Source organism: Pteronotus mesoamericanus, unplaced genomic scaffold, assembly GCF_021234165.1.
Source record: "Pteronotus mesoamericanus isolate MK-2021 breed Mesoamerican mustached bat unplaced genomic scaffold, CSHL_Meso_final contig_32, whole genome shotgun sequence".
Lineage (NCBI taxonomy): Eukaryota > Metazoa > Chordata > Mammalia > Chiroptera > Mormoopidae > Pteronotus > Pteronotus mesoamericanus.
The window spans coordinates 11261014-11286623 of NW_026555134.1; the positions used below are offsets into that span (position 1 = coordinate 11261014).

Consider the following 25610-nt stretch of genomic DNA (forward strand, 5'->3'; position numbering starts at 1 on the left):
ACTTTATTTTATTTTGTGTTTTAAAAGAATAGTATTTTCTTGCACTTAGGGCTGAGCAGCTTGATTCAGGTTGTCCATTTCTACTTTTCTCTGCAGAACAGTGATTCAGCGTCACATGTTACCTCAGTGTTTGCTCAGTTCCACAGAGGAACGGGGCTCTAGGTTTTAGAGCAAATACATTAGAAGAGTAAATATCAAATTTTATTAGTGGGCTCATTTCATATTTTGAGTTGGAACTATCATAGGGAAATGTCAGAAGTGGACTAAATCATATATAAGTAGCATTAAAGAAGCCAGTAATCTAAATAATACTCATTGAAGTTGGGTTTTTTTGACGATATTTCACATAAATGCTAATGAACAAAAGAGACAACAGATAAATAGGGTTATTTACGCATTGTTCTAATTTGCTAAACATTAACTTCATGTGAAAGGTGACTTTAAGCTTTTGGAATTTAATCATTAAAACTACATGATCCAATAATAAGACCTTTCTTTATAAAACTAGAGCTAAACTTTGACAATAATAATAAAACCAACAAGTGCTCTCAGTCACTCACACACTTCACTTTGTGAAGAATCAAACTTGGAATACTAAATATTAAATATAAGAATTTATTATATTAAAAAGTATTTTGGTTTGTTCTATTAAGTGTGATTAATAACACCTACCTCTTTCCATTTCTTGGGGCACTGTGAAAATATAGTGCTGTTTGTGGAAATATTTGGCATCATCTAGGAAAAAAGCCTATACACCATAGGCACAATTAATAAAAACTCAAATTTCTAAGAAACATTATTTAAGAGGCTATCTTTACTGAATACAAAATCAACAGTTAGACCTACGTTAAATGATACTGTGCATATGAACATAACATCATGAAACAAAATGTTTCTTGAAAGTTGCTGTTAAAGTAAATGAAGTTTATAATTTTCCCTATTGTTGTAGCTTAAAAATAAAGAAAAAAACTTCAAGTAAGAATCAAAATTTACCTTTATTTCAGGTCACTTCAGAGGAACTTAATAAGAAAACTTCCTCCTAATGGCTTCAAGAAGTACCACAATCTTCAGAGACTGTAAGAAAAAATTTAATTCCTGCTATTAAAATTAATTAACACTTTTGTTGCATACCTGTTTCTTCCCATTTATGTGGACACCAACACTGTACCACTGCTTAAATCTAATTCCTTTTGGGGAACTTATTTAGCTGTTCGATGTAGACTACCAGGTAACTTTTTTTTTAAGTAGTTCTAGAAGCCATTCTAGAAAAATCTTAGATACCTATCCCCAAAGAAACCAGAGAATAAGTGCAGTAAATCCTCCTGCCATACTCTGCCAAAACAAGGATCATCAGAAGGTTGTACTCTTGGCACTATTTTACAGTGGATTACCTTAATACACACCTTAAAGAAAGATGAAAGGAACCGTTATCAGATCTGCAGCCAAGATCAGATAGAGAAGGGTTTTCTCCCCTCGGTTTGCAAACTCAGTCTAGACCTAAGATAGCGAATCCTCCTGGTTTGAAACCACTGAGCACGTCGTTTTGGGGACTTAATTCCATCTTCACATCTGCCTTGCAGGTTGAGTTTCATTTGGCCTCAGGTAGTAAGTATCTGATATGCTAGTTTCTTTAGTTTAGGTGGCCTTTAGGGTAATGTATGTACTCTCAAAATCCATAATGGCCCAGGTGATGTTAACCTATTCTTTAGGTCAACATGTAACTAAATCATACTGTCATATGCTTGAACCACTGGGTTTAAATATTTGGCACCTAAATCATACTATCTAGAAATCATCTCAGAATTTCTAGTTTCATTTTCAGACCTATATTGCTCTTAGTTTGGGTTTTACACTAGAGAATCCTGGTACATGGAGATATATCTCCATGAGCAGCTTTGTTCTTAGATACAGCTATATCTATATTCTTTAAAATAACATAGAAATAAAGCAGAATCAGAAGCAAAATTAATCCACTTCAGTAAAGTGTCCTTAAAATCCAGATAATCTGCAAAAAGTATATTTTGCATTTAAAAATAAAAATTTCAATAAAAATGACTTTTTAGAATTTTATTCTGGACATTTATCAATCAACAGAGAAGAGTTTTTCAAAATTATGCCTATAAAACAACTTCAAGATGATACTTTCTTATGCTATCTTCTGATCTCTGTCATGTGGAGAATTTTTCTGATCTGTAGCACCACCTTATGTCCACATGTTTAAAAGAAGTTAGGACTTCAATTTAGATATCAAAATTCAAGTTTATATGACACAGTAGTTTAGGATTTTTAAGCAGTGAACATTAATTTGTGAATAGCCAATTTGTTCCAATTAATGAAACATCAAAATAGCCTTATTTTTAAAAAATTCTAATTGGTTATTAGATGTGTAGCTGGCTCAACCTCCAGGAAATGTAGTCTATTGCTTGCTCACTACAATACTTAGAAATAAACAAATAAATGCATGTTAAAGTCTTTCTATGTATTAGTGAGAAAGATGGACTACCTATTATGCGATTGGGCCACAGCACATTTTGTGAAATTGCTAAATGCATAACAAACTTAATAATAACATTTTACAATCAAAGTTAGGTTTTCTAGCATGTCGGAAAATAGGGAATCTTTTTTAGTCAAAATTTCTAATTAACTGAGAGTACATTCATATTGGTTTCTCCCTTATTGTTCCTAAAATTTATTTAATAAATGTATATAAGAGAGGGACCCAAAAAACAATTTATTTATTAGAAATTTGTGTATTTATTTTACATGTTTAAACTTCAGTCACTTTCAAAGTACTCTCCATTTGATGAAATACACCTATCAAGGCTTTTTTTCCACTGCTCAAAACGGTTTTTGAACTTGTCAGTTTTGATGCCTTTTAATGCTTCTGCCGTTTTTTGTTTTACCTCTTCCACATTGCCAAGATGCTTCCCTTTAAGGACTTATCCCATCCTGGGGAAACAAAAAAAGTCACTGGGGCAAGACTGGGTGAATAGGGAGGGTGGGGCATGGAGGTCATGCTGTTTATTGTCAAAAACTGCTGAACATTCAGCGTAGTGTGGGCAGGTTTGCTCCTGAAACACCCATCATGAAATGGGTAGATGGACCGAAAGAGTCTTCAAAAAAAATTCACTGAAACCAAACACAGCCCCTCACAACAATGCCAGCCGGTACACTGAAGCCGATGGGTTCCTAGAACACTCACCTAGCCTGTACTAAAGTGGCCCACCCTCCAGAGAATAATTCTGGTTTTTTGGGAGGCCCCCTCCTATATAAACTTAGAATACCCTAAAGGACAATGGTGACCAGCACTCAGAGCAAGAAATCAGGCTTGGAGCCCTTACTTGGTCACTCCCCATCACCTGGGGCCATAGGCGTGCAAAGCTTCACTGGGTGAATATGATGCAATTGTCTGTGCCCTGGTACCTACTTCCTTTGACCTCCAATTGACTCAGGGCCAAACTTGCAGTGTGACTTTAGTTAACTATGTAAGCCTGCATTCTTGTCTTGATAGTCCTACTAATTTATATTCTTCTAGTCCTGATTATTGTCTCTTTGTCATGTGTATAAGTTCCTCCAACAATTTTGGGGAGCAAGACTTTGGGTGTCAAATTAACAAAATTAAAGCTGACTTGCTTGGCAGATTTGTGATTAACATGAAATATATTTGGCGGCCGTAACAATGTCACATACTTGTGTTTTTGCAAACACTGTGTCTAACGTCAACATGTTTGAAGAATTCTAGCAGAAAATGCTAAAAAAAAAAAATAGTATGACTTCTGGGCCTGTCTTTTTAGTGAGTGCCTTACTGTACACTAAGTTTCATTCACAGGAAATTCAAATAGTAAATTTTAGCTATTACCTGTTTACCTTTAAAATTAGCATTTCTAAATAAAAACTAGGCTAATCACGCATGAATTTAATAGCAAAACAAAGTTACAAGATATCCAGCTTCTCAAAATCATTTCATTATGTTTACCTATTTAATGTCCCCTAGAGCAAGGGACATAAAGGAAAGAATAAACAAATGGGACTTCATCAAAATAAGAAGCTTCTGCACGGCTAAAGAAAACATCAGCAAAATGAAAAGGGAACCAAGAGTACAGGGAAATATATTTGCCAATGATACTTCAGACAAGGGTTTGATCTCCAAAATATATAAAGAACTCACATAGCTCCACTCCATGAAGACAAACAATCCAATTTAAAAATGGGCCAAGAACCTGAGCAGACACTTCTCCAGGGAGGACATACACAAGCCCAGAGACATATGAAAGGATGCTCAGCATCACTGGCCATCAGAGAATGCAAATTAAAACCACAATGAGATACCTCTTCACACCAGTCAGAATGGCCATTATAAACAAATCAACAAACAACAAGTGCTGGTGAGGTTGTGGAGAAAAGGGAACCCTATACACTGTTGGTGGGAATGCAGACTGGTGCAACCACTGTGGAGAACAGTTTCGAATGTCCTCAAAAAGCTAAAAATGGAACTGCCTTTTGACCCAGCAATTCCACTGCTCGGAATATACCCTAAGAATCCTGAAACACCAATTCAAAAGAGCCTGTGCACCCCAATGTTCATAACAACACAATTTACAATAGTCAAGAGCTGGAAGCAACCTAAGTGCCCATCAATAAATGAGTGGATCGAAAAACTACACAATGGAATCCTATGCAGCAGAAAGAAAGAGCTACTACCCTTCGCGACAGCATGGGTGGAACTGGAGAGTATTATGCTAAGCAAAATAAGCCAGAGAGTGAAAGACAAATATCATATGATCTCACCTATAAGTGGAATCTAATCAACAAAAGAAACAAGCAAGAAAAATATAAGCTGCAACATTGAAAGAAAAAACAAACCAACAGTAATGAAAGGGGAGGAGGGAGAAGGGTAACGGGGAAGAGAAGAGGAAGGTCAAGTCAAGGAACATGTATAAAGGACCCATGGACAAAGCCAAAGTCGGGAAGGATTGAGGGGGAAAGGTGGGAGTGGGTGGGGAAGGGGAAAGTGTTGGTGGGACAATGGAGACAAATGTATTTGAACAATAAAAACTTTTTTTAAAGAATTTTTTAAAAACTTTACCATGGCTGGTGTGACTCAGTGGATTGAGTGCTGGCCTGTGAACCAGAGAGTTGCTGGTTCAATTCCCAGTCACAGCACTTGCCTGGATTACAGTCCAGGTCCCCAGTAGGGGGTGCTCAAGAGGCAACCACACATTGATATTTCCCTCTCTTTCTCCCTCCCTTCCCCTCTCTAAAAATAAATGAATAAAAATCTTTAAAAATAATTTTAATTGTGGCCGAATACATGTGACCTAAATGTACCATCTGAACCATTTTTAAGGGTACATTCAGAGGCATTAAGTACATTCACATCATTGTGTTACCATCACCACTATCCAGCCACAGAACTCTTTCCATCGTGCAAAACTGAAAGACTGTTTCATTATATTTTCCTTTCAATAATCATTTTCACAGGTGCCTACAAAACAATAAGATTAGATCCATATCCATCTATTCTTTCAGAGGACTGTACAGTCTTACTAAACTGTAAGTACCAATTAACTTGTCGACTCCACACTTGTCTGTCAGTCTGACCCCTTCCACTGCATACCAGCCCTCCTGCCCACTACAGTGCCTAAGGGGTGTGCAAAGAGCTGGAGGGGCACACGATACTGTGACTAAGAACATAGGATGATGAGTCCCACAGGCTTTCAAGTCCTGACCTCATTGCTTAGGTGTGTGAACTTGAGCAATTTATTTTCCTTTCTAGGTATCAGGTCTCTCTACTGTAAAATACAAATTATAACTGTACTTACTTACCTCAGGGTTGTTGTGAGGACCAAACAAGAAAATGTACTTGTAGTAGGAAGAAGTAGGCACACTGTGTCTGGCACATAATAAAAACTATTATTACATAACATCATGGTGACAGGAATAATGATTGAATGAAATTAATCAAAATACGAAAGCCTGATGATAATTAAAATATATGAAGAAGAAAACCCAAAAGCTCCCCCAATTATTATTTTTCTATTAATCCTGCTTTTATGAATATATAAAGCACTGTAAGTTTAAAAGAATAAAGCTTTATTTAAATTGTGATAAATATATTAACATAAAATTTACCATTTTTACCATTTTAAGTGTACAGTTCAATGATATTAAGTATATCCACATTGTTCTGCAACTATCACCACCGTCCATTCACCCATCAATAGACATTTGGGTTGTTCCTACCTTTTTTGTCTATTGTGAATAACGCTGCTGTGGACATGGGTACACAAATGTCTGTTCGAGTTGTAGCTTTCAGTTCTTTTGCATATATACCCAGAAGTGGGACTTCCATACTATTTTGCAGAGCATCTGCATCATTTGACATTCCCACCAGCAAAACTCAAGTTTCAATTCCTCCAGTTCTTCATCATCTTGTTTTTTTCTGGGTTGTTGTTAGTGTTTGGGTTGGTTTTTCCATAACCACTGTCCTAATGGGTGTGAATTGTTATCTCACAGTTAAGAGCACAGCTTTTAAAAATAGGCTTTCTCAAAGTTCCATGTCATTGAGTTTTACCCAGCAGCTGAACCTAACATCCTACATGAACAGACAACTCCCTGTATTTCCATTCCTGTCCCCTCGCTTTCTGTCAAAACCCAAGAAACTATTTCCAGTCAGGTTCCTAACTTGAGTTATCAGAGTTTGGGACTGAAGTCCACCTCATCATTTTACAAGCAAAGTGAAAGAAGCCACTGGAGACTCAAAGCACTAACAGTAATCACGTGAGCCATGTTCTCTTCCCTTCTACATCATCCCTGCTCTTCCGTATCTTACCAAATTAGCCATAGTCAATGTTGGACTCATTCTCATAAGGTTCATCACTGTCTTTCTCTCCAACCCTGCTATGACTGTTCAAAACCTACTAAACAGCATCTGCTTGGTTAAATATTCCATGAATGTGAGATAGAGACTTGGAGAGTAAGTTAGTTTACTCTCCATCTCTTTCCATGGTGGTTTTTCATAGAACTGGAATATTGTTTGAGTACTAAAGATGTCACAGACTCTAGTGTTTCCTATGTACTCATTAGATACCTGCTTTTCATTCATTCATAAATATTCATCAGCCCTTATGGTGTACAAGTTCTTCAGCTAGACAGCAAGGAAGGGGGCATAGAAATGTAAGTCAGACAAGCTTCCTTCCAGCAGCTTGCACATCTGTGTTCAGCTAAAGCATTATACTCACTGGGGAGAGGCATACCTCTTGCTCTCTAGAAGCTTATAGTCTTGGGCGGGCAAACAATACCAGCATATACCCAAAAATAGAGAGTGATAAAAGCAGTTACTTAATGAAGTCCTAAACCTGTGTTGGTCAGACCTGAACTTCTATTAGGATTCAGTGAAAAGAGTGACCATTCTGGGTTCAGAGCAGTGAAGAATGGCTCTCAAGATGACGGGGCTAAATGGCTAAACAAGTGCATGGGCAGATCAAATGTCTTTACCTGATAGATCTCCATTGGTTCTTAAGGGAGCCGCCTGAGGTATTCCAGGGAGCTGTGGAAGCTATTTTTTTTACCTCTTCTTGTGCCCACCTGAGGCTCCAGGTTTGCAGAGGAGGGAAGGAAGTGGTTCTAATATGAGACATTATCCCTTACTATCCCTAAGGAAAATCAAACTTGGCTGGAGAAGGGGAGGTTGCTGACAGGAGAAACTTTTATAGGATGTCAACTTAATATCTGCCAGAGTGTAGAAAAGAGAGAAATCAGTGGGGCCCAAGTATTAGTGGAAGTGAAATTTGAATACTTATATGTGAATCATAGGCAAAGAGGAAAAAGAAGAGGAAAGAAAATGAAGTAGGAGGCATGAACTGAAACATTGTTGTATTGTACAATAATAAATAATACGTACTCAGTATTTGACTTGCCAGTGCCGATGACATGCATTGCCTCAAATGTTGCAACAACCAAAGAAGTGGGTACTAATAGTATCTCCATTTTGGAGTTGGAGAAACGGAGCCTTTCTGAAGTTAGTTGCTTGCTTATGGTCACGCTATAAATAAGAAACAAAGCTAGGAATCCAACCGTTTGGCAGCAGATTCAGAGCACCAAATTGCTGCATTAGAGAGATTGAGCTAGAAACAAACATGGCAAGAGGAGAAGATCAACATAGAAGAAAGGGAGTTTACTCTGTAAAATAGTGAGCAATTGGGTAGGTAAGATGGGTCGAACGCCTTAGCAGAGCATACAATGTCCTTTTATCCAAAACAGAAGCCCCTTCCTGCCTCCTGTGTTCATCTCTTGTCTTCTCACAGGCCCATGGCAAGGCCACCCTGAATTACCTGGTGATCCCTTGTCACTCTCGATCTCCTCTACCCAGAATAACTCGTACCCATTCTTTGCTTTGTGAATGACATGTCTTCATCCAAGATTCTTCTCTCTTGTTCCTCCTTTAGTAAAGACTTCCTGTTTCCTTGCTCCTTCTGCTCTGCAGTCCCCACCCCAGCAAAGCCAGATGCTTTCTCCTCTGCAATGGCAGGGCAACCATACATTGTACATTTCTCTCTTTTTTCCATTTCCTGTAACAACCTGTTTATGTGCTATCTTGCCTCTAGACTCAAAGCCCTTCAAATAAAGAAATGGTATACCTAGCATACTGCCATAGAGTACGTGCTCAAAACAATCTGATGAGTAAATGAACAGATGAATGACTATGTGACTGATTGGTTTATTGGCTGATTACGAGAGAATTAAAAACTAGACCTAACAACATAAATGATAAAGAACTTTTAGGGATCCAAAGGCAGAAAAATAGCAAGATGGAAAGTGTATAAGAAAGTTTAAAGTGGGTGATTGCTGTTTTTCATTCCCTTATTGTAAGATATCAGAAACATTCGATTTATTGTAGTCATTTCTCCTTTTTCAGGTATCTTAGTCATAACAGAATAACCTTCTTGAAGCCAGGTGTTTTTGAAGATCTCCACAAACTAGAATGGCTGTATGTTTAATTTACTGGGCATTTTATAGTATTAGTTTTTAATGTTCTAAATATATATAAGTGAATCAATTTTTTTCTTCTGGCTGGCAGGATAATTGAAGATAATCACCTCAGTCGAGTTTCCCCACTAACATTTTATGGACTAAATTCTCTTACGCTCTTGTAAGTACTAAAATTAAAGCAAATATTTTAATTAAAAGAAAAGACATAAATAAAAATTACTGCTTTATGTTTAACAGCATTAAATTTGGAATTGTTAAAACACAAAGACTTTTCAACTAAAAACCATTTATTAATTATAGTTTATGGGTCTATTTTGTAGTTCTAACAATTTTTATAAGCTCTTCTGTCTTCTACAATGTCAGCCCATCAAAGATGAATAAAGCCTCATGGTGATATTTTATTAAAATATTATTAAGCACACCTTTACTATCCTATATAAATCTTTTTTAAAGAAAAATGTCACTCATGTAAAATCACCTGCTTTTCACTACCCACTGAAAAAGGCACAGGTTCAGTTACTAACATTACTACTTCCTCCATATGACAGATACTTGTCAAATTTTATCACTAATAAGCACTTAAATACCACACAGGAAAGAATTAGAGAAGATAATTAACTTAAGAGATTTCTATTATTTCATAAGAATAATGATAATACCATGTTTGGCTTAGGTTAAAAAAAGAACTAGGAAAATGTGACTTTTTAAATTTCTTTTCTTTTTCAGGGAGCTGATGAATAATGTCCTCACCCATTTGCCTGACAAACCTCTTTGTCAGCACATGCCAAGGCTCAGTTGGCTGTAAGTTGCTGTATCTTTTCTTATAGAAGTCAACTAACTTTTCTAGTTTTGCCCAGTTCACCTTCGATATTAGGTTTCATAAAGTGATATGTCGTTAATATTCTATCATGTTTTCTCAAATTACTTGAGCACGATTTTGCTATTAAGTGTCCCCATTATCTAAACTCACTCTTCTACTCCCACCAAAATAAAACATCTCGAAAAAAAAAAAACCCAACTTGGAAACAAAAAGAAGAGAGAAGGGAAGTCATGGTAGCTATATATCTCCCCCTCTGCCTTTTGACCTATTTACCCATTAATTTGGTATGAAAATACTGAAGTTCCTAAGTTCTGCATAATGAGAATATGATACTTACAATTTATTTCTGAAGTCTAATCGCAATAGAATATGTATGTTCCATGGAATTTGTTACAGAATAGCTTGGCTTATGGTGATAAGTATCACTCCACATATTCAGAACTAAATCACCCTGTAAATTTGCCTATTTAAAAAACAGGTAAATGAAGAAATAAATAACCTAAATAACTGTTAAAAATGTCAATCAATAAGAAGCATATACACTGTCATTATGGAAATTCCCTCTGTGTCTTATTGTGTAGGAAATTCTCAAAATTTTAAGCCCGCTATAGATTAAAAATGCCAGTTAAAAGTAGTGGGGTAAGTTAGAGTAAGAAACATTGATTTTTGTAAGAAGTGGCAACTATCAACCTGATAATAAAGCAGGAGTGAAAAATGCTATAAAAATCAGACATAGTAATTTAAAACATACTAGGTTGGAACTATTGAGGGGAAGACACACATCCCAGAAATCATTATTTAGTCCAGAGAGCATCTTGATATTGTCACAGTATTCTCACTGATGGCAAGTTAAAGTCATTAAGGAAACAGCAAATTAAGTTGAACACCCTTTGATGTAATTACATTTTGATTCTGATGAATACATTAAGTTATTCATGCTCAGTAATCCAAATTTAGTCATAAAGAAAAATTGATTAATATTTACATAAGTAAATTAGCAGTTAAAATTCATGCATTGAGGCCATAAGCAAATGTGGGAGATATTAGGAACATATAATAATAAACCTTCCCTTTGCTTTTAAAAAGGCAGCCATATATACATTTCATATAAAAATAAAAATGATTAAGATTTAGTACTAAAGAAATAGATTTTTAAAAGTTATATTACTACAATTACCATCTTTAAGCTTTAGCTATTCAAAACAACTCATTCCATATGCAATCCTAATAATAACTGTTATTCCAGTTTTAATGCTAGTAATAATTGTTGCTTTATAGGTATTTATTTCTTTGAAAATTAATTACAATATCTTTATCTTGTCCATGAACTTCAATTTAGCAAACATTAACTAGAAAATCTGATAGATGTATTGGAAAAAAATTAACTCTGATTTAGGAGAAAAATACATATAAAATTAAAAATATGGTGCTCGCTTCGGCAGCACATATACTAAAATTGGAACGATACAGAGAAGATTAGCATGGCCCCTGCGCAAGGATGACACGCAAATTCATGAAGCGTTCCATATTTTTGAAAGGAAAAGAAATCAACAGAGACAAGAGGGAAGGGGGGACGCAGGTAAAGGGAAGGGAAGGGGAAAGTCAAGGAACATATAGCAAGGACTCATGGACAAAACCAAAGGGGAAGAGCTGAGGGAGGGAAGGTGGGAGGGGGCAAGGGAAAGAGGTGGGGGGGAGGCAGAGACAAATGTATTTAAAAAGTAAATAAATTTAAAAAAATAAATTTAAAAAGAAAAGAAAAAGAAAAAGAAATATAGGTGTTGCAATATTCTAAAAAAAAAATAAAAAAAATAAACTTTCTAAGTCAATGGAATAAATTCCAATAAAACGTTTCCTGAGGATTGGGAAAGTGGTGTATTTCCTATTTGTAGTAGGAAAGTTAGCAAAAGTTTGGAATAAAATGTAATTTTATCTCAACATATACTTGTAAATCTTGGGTGAATACCACATTTAACTGTTATCAAGAGAAGACAACCTCTTAACTGTCACTTCTTGCATCTTATTGCTCTGATTATTAAGTGTACCGTTATAGTCACAAGTGTTAAGTCCTAACTTTTTTAAGCCATAAATATAATAAAAACTAGTTTGACCATGTAATCAGAAAAAAAAAAATATGATAGCCCAGGATAATGTGCTTGCAAAATATATGACAGAAAACATATTAAAACCTTTAATATATTTCCTTCAAAGCAATTTTTAAAACTGTAAAAACTGCAGTAAAAAAGAAAAATTTTAAAAGGAAGAAACAAATAGTAAATAACCATAAGAACAGATTGGCAATAGCCAAAGGTAAACATGAAGATCAAGAGAATAAAGTAAACTTTTAACCTGAGATAAGACTAAGCAGGTTTATATATGGGTAGAAGAAGCTAATATAAAGATTTTGAGGCCCTGGCTGCATAGCTGAGTTGATTTGAGCATCATCCCATTATGCCAAAGTTGCAGGTCTGATCCCTAGACAGGTTACATACGAGAACCAATGAGTGCATAAATAAGTGGAACAACTACTCAATCTCTCTCTCTCCCTCTCTCTCCCTCTCTCCCTTCCTCACTCTCTTTAAAATCAATCAATCAATTAAAAAATTTGAAAATATAGAAAACAGGAGCAATAAATGGAGCAAGGTACTGGGAAGACATGGAAAAATAAATGACACACACAAAGTAGTGAAAGTGAATGAGCTAGACTTTCAATCAACATGGTTCAATTTGAAGAACATAATTGAATTACAGTACAAAGAAAACATGCAGGGTTGGCAAAAGTAGGTTTACAGACAAATAAATAATGCAATAATTAATAAATAATAATACAAGAATAAACTCTGAATTTCACATACTCACAACTGTAAACCTACTTTTGCCCACCCTGTATGTATCTTCTATATATGTAATACACGTATTATATTACAATCCCTAACGATACTGTGCTTAGGCTATAGAAACCCACAAAACAGTATTGCTCCCTCTCTACCAATGAAAAAGAACTTTACAGTCTACAAAATCATAATTTTCTCAAGTCCATCAGTGTTCCATGGAGTGACCGGGAGAGATAGCATATGTATAATGTCTCACCTTCGGCAGAGCACAGAGTGAAGAGTTGGCTGTCGTCACATACAAAGAAAGGGCACATACAAAGAAAGCTGCTAAAATTTTAATACACTTATAAAGGCTATGTGGGCTAGTATAACATTTTTGAATAATTGTGAACTCCACACTCAGGAAAGTCAGCTATTTCCAACAAGCTGTTTTCCACTGGCCTCCACGAGCTCACGAAGAAAACTGGGAGGCGGTAAAGAAACCAAAGAGAGTCCTCCTTCGTGGCACACCGGACAGAACCTCATCTTCCTCTTTAGACTTTCCATTTATGAAGTAAAAGCTGTAAGCCACTGGGAGAGGGACAGAGAATCCTCCTGCCGTCAGGGACCAGGCACAGATCCACGGCTTCCTAAGGAGAGGTAGAACCAAAAGCACCCCGCCCCAAGGAAGGGGCAGGAAACCCCCTACAGCCAGGAGCTGTGCTGCTGCAGAGCTGTGGGCAGTGCTCACTGGCATTGGGACTTCAGGGGCAGGGAAACAGCAATGCTGAGACAGCCCAATACCTAAAAGGACAAGAAAGAAATCCGTTGTCAAATTATATGGCAATCAACAGAACCAGACTCAGAGATAACTCAGATGTCACAGCCTCCACACAGGAAAATTGAAATATTTATAACTAATGGTTAAATGATAGAGTGAAAAAGGTGGACGATATGCATGAACACCTGGGACACGTCTGCAAAGAGATGGAAGCTATTGAAGAGAATCAAGTGATTACTTCTGCAGGCTTAGCTGTAGACTCAATACAACTGAGGAAAGAATCCAGGACCTTGTAGATGGGTCAACAGAAAATTTTCAATTTGAATATAAAAGAGGAAAGAGAGTAAAATAAAGATGGACCAGAGAATCCAAAAGTTGCAGGATGCTATTAAATTTCCTGACAAGTGTGTAAAGTCACACACAAAAAAAGAGAGGGAGAATAGAAGAAATATCTGAGGAAATAATGGCCAAAAATTTTCCAAAATTAATATGACAAGCCAGAAATCTAAGAACTCAGGAACACCCAAGCAGAAGTAAAAAAAAAACCTAGATTAATTATAGTCAAGATGCTGAAAGTCAAAGTTACAAAAAAAAAAAAAAAAAACTTAAGGCAACCATGAGAAAATTGAGATATTACATATTGTAAAACAAGGATAAGAAATGCCACACTAATGTTTTTTTAAAGCTGAAAGAACTAGGCTAATATTGGAAAAAATAGACTTAGAACAAGGACTATCACCTGGAATAAAGAGGGATATCACATGATGATAAAAGGATCAATTCAGCAAGAAGATATAATAATCTTAAATGAGTAAGCAGTTTCAAAATGAAAACCATATAACTATAAAGAAAAATACCTAAGTGTCAATATATGTCATTTAAAACCAACAAGTTACCAATATGTGGATATTTGACATTTCTAAGATGAACATTAATCAGAAGCATATAATCGATATAAATCATATGGTGGAAGAGAGGTAGAAGAACATTAAGGAAGATAGTATATATTAATTTCATTTTTATAATAGGAAATTAGTAAGTATTGTTATTCTCTAAGAATGAGAAAACATACTGTATTGGGTAAAGTTTTAATTATTATGGTAATCAGCAGAGTATGCAAATCTTTCTAATATTAGAAGAAATTTTTTTAAATCAAACCATTTGTTGAATGTTTTTAATCTGTAAAACCATGTGTTTTCAAATAGCATACTGAGAGCAGATATATTAGACATCAATAAACATAGGTGGGCTAAACTTAAACTATTGAAAGAAAAAATGATTTTTTAATTGACTTTTAAAACAAAACCCAACTCAGTACTATTTACAAAAAAAAAGTACAAGTATAACTAAGTGATTAAGAAATATTTAAAACAAGAACCTGATCAAAAGTATGCATGTAGATGCAACCCCAAAAAAAGCAGGCATCATATCTTTTTAATCTAAGTAGAATTCTGGCCAATTTGCATTATGCTATACTAAGAAGGATATTTAAATGTAATAGTTTTCAATTTCCAATATTACAATGTAATGAAAGATAATACATTATGAGTATATATGCCCCAAATAGATTCACATAACAACCAAAACAAAAGGAAAAATATAACTATGTGAGCAGTAAGAGATAATAGTCCAAGTAAAACCATAAAAGAATATGGAGAACTACTAAATAACATATTTAATAAGTTAACCCTAAATGATGTATATCAAACTGTAACATCCCTTCTCGGTAGCAGAACTGGTTTACTTGGTACAGCAACATGCACAGCTAAAACGCTACCTTCCGAAACTTCCCTACATCCAGACCTAGCCATATGACTGAGCTCTAACTAATGAGGTTGAAGATGTACAGAGTGGTACTTCTGGGAAATCTCCTCAGAGAAAAAAGGCAGACACTTCTTTTCCTTCCTTATCCAAAACGAATGGATATTGTGGCTGAGCTTTAGCATGATCCTGGCCCATGAAGTCTAGGACATGTGAACAGTGAATGTGAAAGACCTGAGCTTCTAACAACTTTGTAAAACTTAGCATACTAGCCCTGGACTGCCTAATTCTAGACTTTTTTTTCTTGAAAAAACTAATTCCTTACATAGTTATGCTGTTCTAGTTGGGTCTTTGTTAAATGTATCTGCACCTAACCCTAATAGAGATAAAACTGCAAACTAAGAATACCCAAAGAACATTCACCAAAATTGACCATATATTTTAGGACATATACATACACAAACCAAACTCAAGGAAACAGATGGAGGGATTAGCCTAAAGCAGGAGAAGGGTCATCTGAGACTAGAAGGAAACCAGGCACACTTACAGGTAAGTCTATAGATGCTGGGCAGAAAATCAAGAGCTTTTCCCCTCTTGATCACCTCAATTTTTTCTGTGAAATAGGAGCCAGAAATGTTTAAAAGGTGGGGAGGAAATGGAGGTTAAGGAGGTTTGCATGATTAGAATGCCACTAGGGAATAAGAGAGAAAGTTGAAAAGGAACAGGCAAGATATGGGTAGTTTTGTTTTGTTATTATCATTCTACAAATTAAAGAACCAAATTTTTATTTTTGGCAAGCTCTGCCATGTGTAAACAGAAAAATTAAGTGGTTAGATTCAGAGGCTCATCAAGTTGGAAAAGTGATATAGACGTGAAGTAAAAAAAAAAAAAAAAAAAAAGAATAAATAAATAAATAAATAAAACCAAACAAACAAACACCTTTTTCAGTTCCCTAAGAGCTGGAAGCTGGGAAGCAAGAAGCAGATTTGTATGCCTCAGCTAATAGGCATGCTGCAAATCAGATCCCTGCACATCAATGACTAACGCCTCTAATTTTAGGAAGAAAGCCAGAGCAAACTTACAATTCAAGGTTAAAATAAAATTAAATAAAATTAACAATGTAATCAAAAGTCCCTAGTTTATGCCTTTATGTGTATCCTCTACTGATTTTTCAAATTAATAAATATAATACTAACAAATATAAACACTAGCTTAATAGGGAAAAAAAAAAATTTCATGAAGAGCTAGCAAGGAAAGATTACCTAGGGATATTTTGTGAGGTTTAAGAGAACATCACCGCCTGGTGGTGGATTCATGGCAACAGCAATAAAATAGGAAAAGGAGGCAGATGGTCTCTGTCATTGACATACAAGAGGTCACAAGCCTTGGCCAAACCTAATCACTGAAAACAGTTAAGAGCTTAGTTGCCAATTTAATAGAATAATCAAAATTTTTATTTAAAAAAGTGCTCTAGAATCAAGATTTAAGATTTTAATACAATATTCCACATAGCATAGAAATCCTTTCTACAAAATCCTTGAGTTATGGTATATTGTCTCTGTTAAATATCTATAGTGACAAGAAACAACTTCTTTGAACCATAGGTTGTGAGCTTAAATTTAAAATGTTCTGTGCCCTTTAACAAGTAAATCTAATTTTGCAACCTAATGCACCATAGAAAAGCTCTATGATGTATTCTACTGCCTGACTTCAAATATATCTCTCTTGTTTTGCTCCTCTCTGCTGTAAATACACCCCTCTCTCCAATTCACTGGATTTCTAAACCCCTTACATCCAGATCTTCCAGAAATACTTTGATTTGTCAATGTCTGTTTTTCATTGCAGTGCCCAGAATAAACCTGTCTCAGATGTAGCCTAATCAGCAGAGTGCCAGCCCTGCTATCAATGCTCCCTCTCTCCCTGTATTTACCTTACAGATTCTAGTAGATGTGTCACACTTGAGCTCATATATTTGAGTCACAATTATTCCCACAGTTCTGTTATATGGTGACCAGTAGACTAAGTGTTGTTACACACAGTAGATTTAAAGGCCAGCATTTACTTTTGAAAGTATATGCCTAACCTCAGCTAACTCTGTTCTAAAACTTTCACCATAAACTAACAATAAAAGAGGGGCAATAAAAGAATACCTTCATGTTAACCAGAAGAGAATGATAAAGTCTAAATGTTTTGACAAATTTTTCTGCTCAGATCAGACTCCTGTTGGTGACAGTCACATAGCAGGAGAGTTCAAGTACGGTCTACCAGGGGGGACCAAAAAAAATCAGAATTATGTTCTGGAGGGCAGGCCTCTTGCAGTGCAGGCTTCTCTCACTAGGTATGCATTCTAGGGACTCATCTGTATCGGTGTACCAGCTGGCATTGCTGTGAGAGGCTGCATTTGGCTGCAGGGAATTGTTTTTTAAGATTCTTCCAACATGTTTGCCCATTTCACGATGGGCAATTTGCAACCACACCTGCCCACACCATGCAGTAGTTTTTGACACCCCCCCCACAAAAAAAAGCATAGTCCCTGTGCCGCACCCTCCCTATTTACTTGCTCATGCCTCAAGGAACTTCCCCCCCTCCACCCCCTGATGAAAAAAGTCTTCAAAGGAAAATGTTTTGCCAGTGTGGAAGAGGTGAAACACAAAATGGCAGAAGCATTAAAGGTATCCAAATTAACGAGTTCAAAAACTGTTTTGAGCAGTGGAAAAAACATTTTGATAAGTGCATTGCATAAAGTGGTGAGCACTTTGAAGGTAACTGAAGTTTAAACATGTAAGAATAAATACACACTTTTTACAAGTAAATTCTGGGTTTGGGGGGCCCCCTGGCATATAAAGCTCCTTGAACTGGGGGTGGATGACCAAGGACAGCCTTTGGGTTCTCCCCTACACTGGCCTGTGTGGTGATACAATAAAGAAAACAAAGTTATTGACAGCAGTAAAGGCTATTGAGAATTTTTTCTGCGGAGTGTTTAGACAAGGCAGGAAGTAAATATTGTTTTGGCAGTAGAAGCTTCTGCAGGCTGCAGTAAAATAGGGTCACACCACTTAGAAAAATGTCATTGATAACTCTGGACAGATGGTTAATACAGTCCACTATTAAATCTCTGTTAATAGTGTTCACCATAACAAAAATTTTGCAATTTGATTTCTTCTTTTCACATTTCTCAGGATAATATACATGCCTACATGAACACATGACACAGATGTGGGGACTCAAACCATTGTTACTATTACAGAAAAAGAAACATTAAATATATATAAATATAATTTCAACTATTATGTAAGTGGGTACATGTAAGAATCTATATAAAATAAACAGCACATGAAAAAAGATTTTATTAGAAAGCAAATAATTCTCAACCAATTTATTTCTGTCTATGATTAAAAGTTAGCTTGACTATCTTTTATTTTTATATTTCAGGGACTTTGAAGGCAACCATATCCACAATTTAAAAAATGTGACTTTTATTTCCTGCAGTAGTTTAACTGTCTTGTAAGTAATGTTTTATCCTTTTCAAGTAATATTATATCTCTTTACAAATAAAATGAATCACTTACGTGAACAGAAGCTAGCATAAACATGCCTGGTAATTATGGCAAATATTTGCTCTCAACTTGAAGTTTTCTTAAACTGAAGCACGTGGGCAAGTTACTAACGTTCAAATTAAGAGTAACCACAGAGTCGCCATATACATAAATCATCACAAAGGCACTATATTAGCTGAGGTCTGTTTTTCTCAAACTTAAGTAATACCCATTGTAATGTAAAGACATTCTCAAAGACTACCTAGAATCTGTCCTTGGACCTCGCTTTGAGAAACAGTAACTTTAAGTCTTAATCTATAAGAATATCTGCTCTTTATAAATTACTACTGTAAAGATTGTGGGCACAAAATTAATTACAATCAAAATTTTTAAAAACCACTGCAGAATGTTCACATCCCAGGGTCTATAATTGTGAACCAGGACAAGCTTAGAATGTTATAGAGTATAATTTACCCTTTTGCCCTTCTGACCTATTTTAAAATCACATTCCTCTTCTAGGAAAGTGAAGGATTCTGGAGATTCCTTTATTATAAAAATATAGCTGCCTAATTTTCAGTTTATTTTTCCAGGACAGTGGTTTTTCACACTGTCGGTTGCAATTCACAGTGAGTGATGAAAACAATGTAGTATGTCCTTATCATAATTTTTTTAAATAAAGTTGAATGAATAAAAATATCAGAGTGCAATTCAGATCATTAAATGTATTGTTTCAATAATCGTGGATTATTTGGTTGTATTTTATGTCCCTATGTAAAATGCATTTATTTTACTATAGATTACCATAGAAAAGTTTGAAAACCATCATACAAGAATACATAGGACCCCTGTAATATAAAAACAGGAATAATTTTTCTCCAATTATACCTCCAATTACAATCGATTCAAGCCTCTGAAGTATTTGACCTCTTCTACAGTGAGTTCAACAGCCTTCAGAGGCAGGATGTTCTATGTCGATCATGCAAAATAGTTCATATTTATTGCCCAAAGGAAACCAAATTCACCTAAAGAGTATACGCCAAATATACATTAAAAAAGCGTAGAACTTCTTTTTCATTCTATTTGTGTTTGCTTTTAAAGAAACCCCTGCATGAAGAAATTATTTATGAGTTTCCCCTTGGCAAGTGTTGTGTTTTTTGGGTCCAGAGATATTGGGAGGAGGTGGCAATGGTTTCGAATACTGGGAGAAAATAAATGCTTAAGGATGGGACAAGGCCAATTTCCAAACATGTCACACAATGTTTAAAGAATTGGAAATCCTTTGACTCGTCTATGAGTTAGTCCTTTATGGTTAGCTCATACACATGAGATTTGTCCTGAAATGAACTGTCAAGAGTTACAGTCATTCCATATTCCAAAAAAGAGATCTAACTTAGTCCAGCTTAGATTAGACTTCCTTAGATAACTACACCCTAAATTACATCAACTACCCAATGTGTATGAGCGATATCATCTGGTGGGTATTTTGTTAGGCAGACATGCTACATCTACTGAAGAAGCTCCCTAGGCTCCAGGTTGTATGATATTTAGTCCATTCTCAAGACTTGAGATTTTTACTATTTCCCTTGCAAAGCTCTTCCCTATTTCACTTTAAAATTTTCATGTTTTATTGTTATCATTATTAAAAGATTTGGAAATTTAGGATTTTTATATAATTTAAGATTTTGTTTTTGCAGGGTGTTAATCTCCGCTCTGATAACTCATTTATCTCAAGAAGCTACAATGTATGTTTCCTTTTACTTTCAGGGTAATGAGAAAAAACAAAATTAATCACCTAAAGGAAAATACTTTTGCACCCCTCCACAAACTAGACGAGCTGTAAGTTTGATTAAACATATTGATGAAAATTTTCTTTCTACTATTTTAGTTCATACTTGTTACACTTGTATGTTTTTATACATTAATAAATATTTGTTATCTCTTTTCCTACCATAATTTATATATACCTCGAGCCACAAAGGAATTCTGTTAGCTGATAAAAATATGTGTTAAAGAAAAATGTATGATAAATATTTGAGGAAAGTGAGTTCAAGGAAACATAGATGCAGAGAAAGAATAAAGTTAAGGTAAATTTAATAAATAAAATCTATCCTGCACCACTCTGTTCTACTGCTAGAGGAACAACGAATTTGTCTTTAAGTTTCCTAAGGAGTTAAGATTCAAAGATCATTAAAATAAAAAGCCTTCACTTTGCTGATTTTGAAACTGAAGGATAATCTTTGATTCATAAAGAAATTAGACACTGCTGTGGGTAATATCCCAACCTATAATAATGAAAGAGAGAGATAAATTAAATGGTCCTTTTACATGTCACTTAGGATGTAGGCCAATACATCCCATTGCATGATTTATGATGTAAGAGCTATATGTCAGAATTTGCTGATAGCCAGCACTCCCACCTGAACCAGTTGAACACAATATATGGAGTTTTAATATCCTAGTGGATTACTCTAAATCTGTTTTTTACATTGCCTCACTAATGTGACCCATATTTTACTTGGCTTCCCATATAGGGAACTGGAATTGTGCCACCGCTTTTACTTAATATGAAGCAGGCAGATTCAGCCTATTAATAGTCTTCTAATTGAGGAAAAAGGAACAGCCAGTCCCAATATGTTGTACACCTGAAAGTAATACAATGTTGTATGCCAACTATACATTAATAATTTTTTTAATGTTTTATTTATTTTTTGACAGAGGGGGAGGGAGGTAGAGAAACATCAATGTGTGGTTGCTTCTTCCACACCCAGGCATGTGCCCCAACTGGGAATCGAACCAATGATCCTTTGGTTTGCAGGCTGGCGTTCAATCCACTGAGCCACACCAGCCAGGGTCATTAATAATTTTTTTTAAAGGAAGAGCTAGTTGAAAATTAAGCTAGATACCAGATAACCCAAGATGAACAAGTACAGTTCTTGTACTCAAAGAACTCACATCTTTCAGAAGAGAAGCACATATATAGAAACAGTTTTAATATAATGTTACATATGCTGTGTATTATACATGCTGTATGTGCTACGAAAGAAGTGTGTACAGGAAATATATAGGAGACCAGAGGAGAGAACACATAACCTCCCTGGTCACAGAGAAGGGAGTGGCCTTTGAACAGAATATTTAAGGGTGACCAACAAGACAAGAAGAAAAGCTTGTTACAGGAAGAAGGAAGCACCCATGTGAAAACATACAGGTTAGAACACAGGCACATTCAAGCCACATTGAAAGTCATTTTACCTGAATAGGAAGTGGTAGAGAAGTAAGCTGGAAATATATACAGTGCCAAGGTATTTAGAATTTAAAGATTTTTTGTCATACTAAGCAGTTTTAATTTTATCTTTTAGGCAACTGTGAGTTATTGAAGGATACTAAGAAAGTTTAAAGTTCTATAAAACTTTAGAAAGATTCCTTCAGTTGTCGAATCAGAACAACCTGTCTTCATAGACAACTCACCCATAAATATGTAAATAATAAAAATAATCTCAAAGTTTGGTTTACAGTGTGAAAATAATACGATTAGAGCAAAAATATTTATAATATTCATTAGATTACATCAGCTATTCATTTTTAGTTTTTAAAGCTATCCTGCCTTTCAAAGTTGAATAATCTAACTTTTGATTTATAAGAACCCAATTTACATAACAAAAATATCTATTTGCCTACCTCACCCTGTGCATCTACAAATATATGGAGATGAATAAGGACAGTGGATAGGCTTTCTCTTAGTATCTCTTGATCACATTGGAGACTTAATTCAGGCCTATTGAAATACTGTCTTGTCTAGAAGAATCTGAGGACTTTCTCAAGAGAGCTGCAGCTGTCAAAACTACATGAGGTGCTACAGTCAAAAATCTTACACCTAAACTAAAAGGCTGCACTGTATGAGGCAACCCAACCTCTATACCTACGTAAGGTAGCACAAAATGTCCTGCCCAAGGAGTACACATGATCCACGTGTATCAGCTGTGAAAGAAACATGCTCTTGAAAATCAACTTCAATTTCAAAGTCATAATAAACTCAAGCAAAATTAAAAATTTAAGCTCCAAACTGCATTTCTACTCTAGCATGCAAAGAAGGAAGGAGAATAAGATGAAGGAAAAAGAAGAGGCACAACACATACATTAACTGAATTAGAAAACTGTACCTATTAGAACCAGATTAAATACCATCAAGCATTTGTCTCTGAGGGAGTGATGAAATGAGATAAAATATTTTTATCTTTTCCCATTTCACTCCCTTTTTTAAAACTTTTAGTTTTCTGCTAATTGGTATTACTCAATGGCATTGTTAAAAGTGGTATAAATGGTTTACTAATCAATTATAGAACAATATATAAAGTCTTAAGAAAATAATGACTTTTGCTGTTATTTCCTTAGGGATTTAGGAAATAATAGGATTGAAAGTCTTTCACCGCATGTATTTGAGAACCTGAAGGAGCTCTCAAAATTGTAAGACTGATATTAATTTTCTCACTTCATTTATTTCTTAATTTCTTTTCTGTTTTAAATTGTGATAAATATGCATAACCTAAAACTTACCATTTTAACTATTTTTAGGTGTACAGTTCAGTGACATTAACTACATTTAAATTATTGTGCAACTATCAACACCATCTATCTCTAGAACTTTTTTATCTTCCCAAACTGAAACTCCATAACTGTTAAATAATAGTTTACCATCACCCTCACACACACCAACATCCACTACTCTATATTCTGTCTCTATAAATTTGACTACCCTAGGTTCCTCATATAGATGGAATCATACAATATTTGTCCTTTGCTTATTTCACTTAGCATGTTTCCAAAATCCATCTATGTTGTAGCATATGCCAGAATATCTGAATATTAGTATTGTAAATAATAATATTAATTCATTAATTGTTTTTATTTCATTTTATAATTAATTAATTAATATTATTTTCACAGTAATATTCCACTATGTGTATACACCACAGTGTGTTTATCCATTCATCCATTGATGGACATTTGGATTGTTTCTACCTTTTGGCTATTGTGACTAAAGCTGTTATAAGTGTCCAAATTTCAATTCAACCTTGCTTTCAATTCTTTTCTGTGTATAGCCTCAGAAGTAGAGTTGCTGGATGATATGATAATTCTATTTTTAATTTTTTGAGGAAACTCCATATTGTTTTCCATAGCAGCTACACTATTTTACATTTTCACTAGCAGTGTACAATGGTTCCAATTTCTCCACAACTTCAACAACACTTTTTATTTTTTATTTTGTTGATAACAGCTAACCTAATGGATATGAAATGGTATCTCATTGTATTTTTGATTTGCACTTCCCTAATGACTAATGATGTTTGAGTGCCTTTTAATTTGCTTATTCATTAGTTTATCTTTTTTGGAGAACATTTATTCAAGTCTTTTACTCATTTTTAATTGTCCTTTGTTGTTGAGTTGTAGTAGTTCTTTATGTATTTTAGATATGTAACTCTTATTAAACTTATATCTTTAGATATCAAACTCTTTTCATATATAATATGCAAATATTTTCTCCCATTCTGTAGGTTGCCTTTTCACTCTGTTGATAGCATCCTTTCATGCTCAAAAGTTTTTAGTTTAAATGTAGTCTAGTTTTTTCATCTTTTCTTCTGTTGCCTGTGCTTTTGGTGTCATATGCAAGAAATCATCACCTAATCCAATGTCATGAATGTTTTCCCAAAGATATTCTTCTAATAGTTTACAGCTTTCACTTTTATATTTAGGTCTCTGATCCATTTTGAGTTAATTTTGTAAGTAGTGTAAGTCAACAATTTACAACCATTTTCATCTCATGACACATATAAACTAATTGCTAAAATTCTGCAGCACACCAAAAAAATATATCTTTTGCTGATCTAACAAAAGTTAGGTATAATTTTGATTTATTCACACTGAGCAACAATTGTTGTGTTGGCTGTTGTCATGTTTTTTATTTGACAATCTAATGGAAAAGAGGTCAGTGCCCCTGACTAAATAGTCAGGTATTGCATGTTTTCAAAATCCTTGTGGCACACCAGTTAAAGAAGTTCTTTCTTTCTTTCTTTCTTTCTTTCTTTCTTTCTTTCTTTCTTTCTTTCTTTCTTTCTTTCTTTCTTTCTTTCTTTTCTTTTCTTTTCTTTTTTTCTTTTTTTTTGCATATGGGTATCTATCTAGTTTTCCCAGCACCATTTGTAGAAAAGACTGCCCTTTCCCCATTGGACCATCTTAGCACCCTTGCTGAAAATCATTTGACCATGTACACAAGAGTTTATTTCTAGGCTCTCTATTCTACCTCATTGGTATATGCAGGGGTGGGCAAAAGTAGGTTTACAGTTGTAAGTATGTCAAACAGTTTATTCTCTTATTATTATTTATTAATTATTGTATTATTAATTTGTATTATAACTGCAAACCTTCTTTTGCCCACCCCTATATATCCATCTTTATGCCAGTACCACATGCTTTGATTACTGTACCTTTGCAGTAAGTTTTGAAATCAGGAAGTGTGAGACCTCCAACTTTGTTCTTTTTCAAGATTATTTTAGCTGTTCAGGCGCCCTTGAAATTTCACTTGAATTTTAGGATTGATTTTTCTATTTCTGCAATATATGGTATTTTGATAGAAATTGCACAGAATCTGTAGATTACTTTTGGTAATAGCGACATCTTAACAATATTGTCTTCCAATTCATAAGCACAGAATTTATTCACTTCCTCTTTAATTTCTTTCAGCAACATCTTGTTTTCAAAGTATAAGTCTTTCACCTATGTTGAGTTATTTTTCTAAGTATCTTATCCTTTTGATGCTATTATAAATGAAATTGTTTTCATAATTTCATTTTTGGGTTGTTCATTGTTAGTATATAGAGATACATTTGACTTTTGTGCATTAATTTTGTATTTGG

At 34.8% G+C, this 25610-nt stretch overlaps 1 protein-coding gene and 1 non-coding gene across 2 annotated transcripts in view; both read left to right on the forward strand.

Moving 5' to 3' along the window:
- Window positions 1-3295: 3295 nt before the first annotated feature.
- Window positions 3296-25610, forward strand: part of RXFP1 (relaxin family peptide receptor 1) — a 30278-nt gene continuing 7963 nt past the window's right edge. The window contains exons 1-8 of the mRNA XM_054575980.1: window positions 3296-3390; window positions 5482-5553; window positions 8918-8989; window positions 9080-9151; window positions 9718-9792; window positions 18599-18670; window positions 20467-20538; window positions 23092-23163. Coding sequence (XP_054431955.1) covers window positions 3296-3390; window positions 5482-5553; window positions 8918-8989; window positions 9080-9151; window positions 9718-9792; window positions 18599-18670; window positions 20467-20538; window positions 23092-23163 — 602 coding nt within the window. The remainder of the gene's footprint in view (window positions 3391-5481; window positions 5554-8917; window positions 8990-9079; window positions 9152-9717; window positions 9793-18598; window positions 18671-20466; window positions 20539-23091; window positions 23164-25610) is intronic.
- On the forward strand, window positions 11238-11344 carry LOC129072602 (U6 spliceosomal RNA). Its single transcript, XR_008529360.1, has one exon. It is a non-coding gene; the product is annotated as a U6 spliceosomal RNA (small nuclear RNA).